Consider the following 7,421-nt stretch of genomic DNA (forward strand, 5'->3'; position numbering starts at 1 on the left):
CTAGGATCTGGAACCAACTTCCAAGAGAAGTGGTGCTGGCTCCTACCCTGGGGGTCTTTAAGAGGAGACTGGATGAACACCTTGCTGGGGTTGTTTGACCCCAGTACTTTTTCTTGCATGGCAGGGGGTCAGACTTGATGATCTGCTCAGGTCCCTTCTGACCCTACCAACTATGAAACTATGAAAACCACAATACAGCAAGTCTCATTGTGCTCCAACACCCCAAATATAGCAATAAAAATCAAATTTGTCCCATACCTCATAAAATGCTGTGATGTAAGTCAGAAGTCAGACTAAAACATACCAGAGGTAAGGACTACATGTTGAAACTGTGGGGCAGTCTCCAGTTCTGTTTATACTGTATGATTGTGCAGCAATTATAACTAAATCAGTGTAGTTAGTCTAAGTTTACACTGGCAGCAATAAGTCACCTCATCATTCAGGGCCCCCAAAATATGGACCTAGAAAACCAATGTTATGAGCAGATCTCACAATTTTTCAAAACTTTCTTCTATAACCAGATGTTATAGAATCAGCAGCATAATCCTACCAGAGTTCAGTCTGAACCAGGAACAACTATGAAGAAAGTGGAATACTATTAAGTCCACCCACATGCCAAACCCACCTGCTCCTACTCCTAGAGATATTTCTGAACAACACAAACAGCTGACACGTGATTCCAGAACCCACTTCTCTAGGTCTCTTTGAGTCAGCCAAAAATTGTGAGAAATGTTCACTGCTCTAACAAGCTTGCATTATGCATTATTTAAAAAGTTTTAAAGAGATGCTGTGTATATTACCATGTTTCAGATGAAGATCTGTCTTCTGTGTTTAGATACGTATATATACCCAGAAGGATGGTTTACTCTGTTTGTTCTGAACAGTGCAATGTACCTACCTGGGTCTGCTCTATTCTTTTAAGACTTATGAGATAGACACGACTCCTATTTGCAAAGGAACAGACAGAGTACAACAATGCAACCAGATTGATATCCCAGTCCTGTAATTTAGGGTTATCCATCAAAGCACTGTCTGTCTATGTAAACTGTTGCCTTTGTTTGAGGAGGGGGAGAGATTTTTTTTTGAAAAAGTCTAGTGCAATATGGGCCTGCCAATTTTTGCCACTTCTTTTCACTGAACTCTGCCTTTGTGTAGATGTTGCTGAGCTCTCAAAAATATATCCCATTCTTCACCCTACCTAGTAGTTTCCCCTCCAATTTGCTTGGCCTTTGAGAAACCCTCACCTTTTTTCCAGTTCTGCTGGCCATCTTTTGGGAATGTTTTTATTTTAAATCAAGACTGTGAAGGGCAAATTTTGGAGAAGGTCAATAAAAGCTAGGGAATCCATGAAATATAACAGTAATTAAAGCTACAGTACCCACCGAGTTTGACATCTAGAGTCCCATGAAACTTCTTCCAGTAACAACTGCTCAGAAAGTTGTCTCTATAGAGTGCAACTATTTACCTTAACATCAAAAGTAGCCTTATTCAAACCTGTCCAAGACTTTCCGAACAGAGACCCCTCCTTCTCGACCAGCCTCTCACTTCCCAATCAGATTTTCCTGGTTTTTTGCCAGCCTGCAAACTCACTTCCCTTTCTTTTCAGAGTCTGCCTTCCAGTGACATCGAGAACTAGTGAGAGGAGAGCAGCTCTCGCTGGGTCAGAAACGAGAGGGGTCCATTCTTTACTCCCTTCCTTGCGGTCCCCCCGTCTCTCCTGACCACTCGGTCCCGCTCCGGATCAAGTTCTAGCCCAAGCCCCATCACGCCGCGCACCCCGTGACGCAGCTGCGTTCCGAATCCTGGCTACTCCAGCGTTCTAAAGCCTTACCCCAGCGTTCTAAAACATTGTTTCGGCGTTCCAAAGCATTATCACAGCGTTCTGGCATCCGCAGCCGTGGGGCCAGGGGGCCCTGCGCCTTTCACTCACCTGCAGCAACGCGGGTCCAGCTCCTCCGCCCTCCGCCTGGCCGCAGCGGTCAGTGTGTTGCGCTTTCCTGTCCCATAGCAACCGGCCGCCTAGCCAAGCGGGCAGCGATCTTGCCAACGGCGCCCACCACACTCCTTTCCTCTGGCTGGGGAAGCTTAAGTGTGCCGATCTCTTGGCAAGGACTGACCTCTCCGATTCCTTAGGGCGAACACCATCGGCATGCAGACAAGCAAAGGCTGGGGGCTGGGAGATGCTGGGCTTCTGGAGCCCAGTCTTTCTGATGGGACGTGAAACCAACTAAAGAGTCCTGTGACAGTTTTCATGGGCGACAGGGGATTAGACCCAACGTCCTGCCCATCTCCAGAGAGGGTAGCTGCATTGCCTGGGCAGTGATTCTCCCGATTTCCTCCTCTCCACTCCCTACCCTACTTGTAGTCCACCGGTAACTGTGTGTGATCCTGGTTTTCCCTGATTAAAAAAATCTCCAATTTTTAGGTCTAAAAAAGTAACCCAAAATCCACATTTTTCCATGTTCAAAATGAAACACCACTAATAAATATTTAGTGGTGAAGGATCAGGTGAAGGCTGATATTATATATATGTGTGTGTGTGTACACACACACACACACACGTATGTATAATGTGTTGATATATAATATCAACCTCCACCTGATCCAGCTCTGTCCAAGACTTTTCCAAGCATCTAAGCACTTCAAAGTCAGTTGCTCCAGTACTACAGTGATAGGCAACCTTTAAATGCAGGATGGCCAGAAGGACAAGGGAGAAGCATAACTTCTGGGGTGGATGCCAGCTAGTTAGTTATCAGTGGGGATCCTGGTTTTCGGTGATTAAAAAAAAAAATCCCCAATTTTCAGATAAAAAAAATAACCCCAAATCTACATTTTTCCATGATCAAAACAAAACACCACTAATACATGAGTGTGTGCGTGTGTGTATCTATCTATCTATCTATTAATAGTGTTTCATTCTGATCAAAGAAAAATGTGGATTTTGGGTTACTTTTTTAAATCTGAAAATTTGGGATTTTTTTTTAATCAGAGAAAACCCAACTAGCTGGGCATCCACCCCAGAAGTTATGCTTCTCTCTTATCCTTCTGGCTATCCAGCATTTAAAGGCTGCCTATCACTGTAGTACTGGAGCAACTGACTTTGAAGTGCTTAGATGCTTGGAAAAGTCTTGGACAGAGCTGGATCAGGTGAAGGCTGGCTCTTTGTATCACTGGGGTGTCTGTTTATGAAGAAAGACACAGGGTTTTCGTAGAGTCTAGTGCAATGCTGTACTGATGTGGGTGATCTGTGTTGCACTTTTTTGGATTCCCCTCCCTTGTGAATCTCCGCAGCAGCTCTGGCTTTGTCGGTTAGCATAGAGAGACCGAATCACAGAGAAGTAGGGCTGGAAGGGACCTCCAGCACTGTCCAACCCCAAGCCTGAGGCTGGATCATTCCAATCCAAACCAGCCCATACAAATCCATCATCTAAACTCTTTGTACAACTACACTCAACCCTGACAATGCAGACAGAACACCCTAATTTGCCACAGGAAAAGCAGGGGAACCACGGCAGCCAACGTCCTGCTCTCTAGCTACAGCTCTTTGGTCCTGAACCCCAACAGAACTAGAAGGATATTTTCCATCCTGGCTGTTCTTGCGCTGAGTCCCAGTAGGGTGAAGTTATGCAATGCAAGAGGATGATTTTTTCTCTGGTGTTTTATGTTTTTGATTTTTTTTAAAGGTGAAAAATGGCAATAACTGAAACAAAACAAAAAGTGACAAGGTCAGTGGCCATAATGCCATGCTGTCCGCAAAGCCCTATGCTCTCCGTACCCTTCATTTTGCCAACATTTTGTCCTTGCTTTCATCCTTGTGAAACGCAGTAAAAATTGAACCAAATGTCAGTGGGTTTGACCTTTGCAATCATTCCAGAGAAGTTAAAATGGATAAGAGGGAAGTTGGAGGCAGTGTAGCACAGAAGTCACCTCTCTTCATCTCTCTTCACTGATTCCTGCAACATCTGTAGTCCCTCCCTCTCCCCAGGCTGAATTAAGATTTTTATTTTGTATCATAGAGGACTCTTTAAGAGCAGCCTCCTACATTTAACATAACAACATGGTTGGAAAAGGTCCTGATGAACCTTTAACAAAGTTGAGGGGGTTGATATTTTTATTTTAAAATAATTAGTGTTTTTGAACAGAGAAGAATTTTGGATTCCTTGGTGTGGGGTCCTTTATAAAATATATTTGATTTCAATTTCCTATAAGGGGAATATAAATTCTTACACTTCAATGATAGCCAAGAAGAGGAAAGCTTTAGATGATTTAGTAAACAGGGATCTGTTTGTAATAAAAGAGATCTCAGTGACTTCCAGTGTACATGCTGTAAAGCAAACCTTACTGTACATACAGCACATTCCCCTTTTTATGTTTACATAGAGGTCCCTGAGCATATGTATGAACAGTTTTGGAGATAATGGAGAGAAACCCTGGGAGCTGAAGTCTTTATTTTTGCATGAAATATTTAATGCTAATCATAAATATTGAGAGGATTGAATTTCCAAGCACTTGCTTCACATCCAATTATTAAAAGCATGATCTTAAGTGAATGGAAAACATATTGAGAACCTTGAAAACGAAGACATTTAGCAAGCTCATGTTACATGAAAATAAATGAATATTTGGACGGAAAACAGAGAAACGTGGCACATTTTTCATCTCATTGCAGGAAGCACAGTTCAATAGGGGATCTGGCTGGTGCACCTCTTGGAAAGGGCTTTGTTGTAGTGATGACTTCAGAGTAGATTCAAGTCAGAGTTCCCTTGGTGCACATTCATTACTTTCTTTGTTGTAATTCTTATGATTTACATCCTTGCAGTCATGATTTGGTGGTGAAAAGATGATCTGCCATCTGGATGATTCCAACAAGCTACATTTTGGTCCAACTCCAGTCAAGTTCTGTGACAGGTGGAATTTGTGATTTAGCATTAATTCCAATATACGATGCCCTTGAAAATAACCCTTGTGGCTCTTGAATCTTCAGAGATGAAAAGAATATTACCTAGTACTGGACAGCATATTAGTTTTGAAACCTTGTAAATCATTATACTAGAGGGGGATTTTCTTGAGTGAGGAATTAGTTCATACATCAGGATGGAATTTATTGCCAAATATAATCATAAATAATTTCTGTGGCAATATTTGTTTCTCATAAACACCAGTAGAAATCCAGACTAACTCCACTGGAGCAGCTAGTGGATTTAGACTGGATTCTGAGAACAGAATTTTGACTTCTGATACCTCACATAATTTAATTACTCTTCTGTACACATTGGCATTAAAATTCATTGAAGGTAAAGTTGCCAAAACATTTCCACTCTAAGGATGACATTCTGGTTCCATTGAAATCAGTGGGAATTTTGCCACCAGCTTTCATGCGACTGGGATTTTTCCTTAAGACCCTTTTTTCAACTGTTCATAGCTTGCCAAAAGGTTGAGCTAATGGGCTGTTCTTTTTGTGAGTAATTGTGCATTCAAATGGCAAATCAAGTAGTATAAAACTGCTAATTTTGTACACATTTATCTGTTGTGCATTCATCAATGTGTAGCTAAAATTGGTTGCAAAATCAGGGGAAAAAGCTTGGAAAAAAATTCCAATATAAACATATATTTCTTTTTGTATTCCATTGAAATGTCAACCTTTAAAAAATGTTCTGGGCAGTTCTAATGAAGAGTAACATTTGTAGTTGAGCCATTCAGAAAATCCGAATAGGTCATATGTTACACAGAAGCAAGAAATCAGGAATAACATACATATTACTTAGATACCGTAGTAACAGAGAACGAATTTGAACCCAAAACTTCAGCTCTGTTCAATCAGAGAGACAAATGAACTAGAACATGTTTATTCACCAACTGTATATACAAATTAAGGAACTGTTCTTTCTTTATGCAGCCATTAACCAATCATATTACACAGCTGACAGTTCCTTCCTGTACTCTCAAGTGTTTTTTCCCTATAATCTTTCTAGTATGAAGAGAAAGCTGTAGTGCTGATTGCAAGGGACAGATACATAATTACCGGGCTGGTATTAGTACTGTCTGGGAAATGACAAGCCTGTGGTTCATATGCTGAAAAAGATGATGCAGCATCTCAAATTGCTAATTTGACTAAAAAATAGGGTCTGTTGAAATTCATGTAATTTTCTCCCCATTAAAATTACCAGGGCAGTTTGCTTGTAGTGAGAATTTGAAGACACTGAAATGCCTTCCCTTGGTTTTTGCTGATGTGAAATTTAGCGTGGTTTATTAACATCTTTGTGCAATCAGATAGTCTACCTTTCATGTACATCACATCCTTTGTACAAACATGTCAAGGCATTTTATAATCCAGTATCTAATAGAATTTTTACAGAGGTCAGCATTTTTCCTCCCTTCAAAGGCCTGAGCACTAACTTTATGTCTGTGCAGACTCTTTTCCACCATTCACAGCCCTTTCTAGGCTGAGGTTTTTAGGGAAAACAGCCCTAAACCACTAATGTTCCTGTTATCATATCATCTAATGGTACTAAAGACAATAGTTGAAGGTTACAGACCTCTGAGCAGACAATGCCATACCATCTTTTGCAATGACACTGAAGAACTTACATTAGAGGTAACAACTTTGTGAGGGAAGGCAGAGGTCTCCACTGTTTTTTCAGTCTGCACACATTTCTGTCTTTGCAAACAGGCCAATCTAGGATCTATCTGCCTCTGGACGAGATAAATTGTTTGCTTAAGAGAGGAGGAAACAGATAATAAAGACTTCTAGTCAGGAAAAACTGTTCCTTTCTCCTGTGTAGCTGAAGACCTTTCAAAGGTAACAGGAAGTGAAACTTAATTATCACGATTGCAGGATGACATTGTTTTAATTTTCTTTTTCAGGTTTCTCGCTTTCAGTCCATGGTTGATCCTATAATTGCCTGTGTGAGATTTGATTTATTTCTTACCACCATCCAGTACCATGGCAAGGAAGTTTGGTGCCTGGGGCAAGCCCGCAGTGGCAGTCTGCCCTCACCCCGTGCACAGATCTGGGGGCAACTGCCTCCCCATGCTTGCCCAGGAATGCACACAGCAGTGGGAGCTGCCCTTCCCCTCCCCCATCCCCATGCCCCCCAAAAGAAGCTGCTCGTGGCTCCGTCCTGTGCTCCACCCCAACTGGGCAGCACCAGTTGGCACCCCTTCGCTTTGGCACCCAGGGCGGTCGCCCTGCTTGCCCCTGCCGTGCTAGGGCACTGCCACCATCTCCACAAGATATTGTTTCTAGTTGGCTAGTTTTCATGTCCTGCTTCTATCACATAAGGGCATCTCCTTAGTCTAAGACTCACTGGTTTGATGAGGGTTATTATACAGGACATACCTAGGCTTGTTTCTTTTCCATCCTTCCTTGAAATAGATGCGTTTAGAAGTCTCATATATTTTATTTGTGCTGGGCATTTGTG

General features: G+C 42.0%; 1 protein-coding gene across 2 annotated transcripts in view; it reads right to left on the reverse strand.

Annotated features, from left to right (window-relative positions):
• The window catches only part of ERICH6B (glutamate rich 6B), a 74,465-nt gene extending 72,473 nt beyond the window's left edge, over positions 1-1,992 (reverse strand). The window contains exon 1 of one of the 2 annotated variants that reach the window (XM_019529903.1): positions 1,931-1,992. Coding sequence is in view for 1 of the 2 variants with exons in the window: in XM_019529902.1 (XP_019385447.1) it covers positions 1,832-1,889 (58 nt within the window). In the remaining variant the exon portion in view is untranslated. The other variant, XM_019529902.1, reaches the window with a different exon arrangement.
• Positions 1,993-7,421: the final 5,429 nt, after the last annotated feature.

Source organism: Crocodylus porosus, unplaced genomic scaffold, assembly GCF_001723895.1.
Source record: "Crocodylus porosus isolate Cpor-Errol unplaced genomic scaffold, CroPor_comp1, whole genome shotgun sequence".
Taxonomy (NCBI): Eukaryota; Metazoa; Chordata; order Crocodylia; family Crocodylidae; genus Crocodylus; species Crocodylus porosus.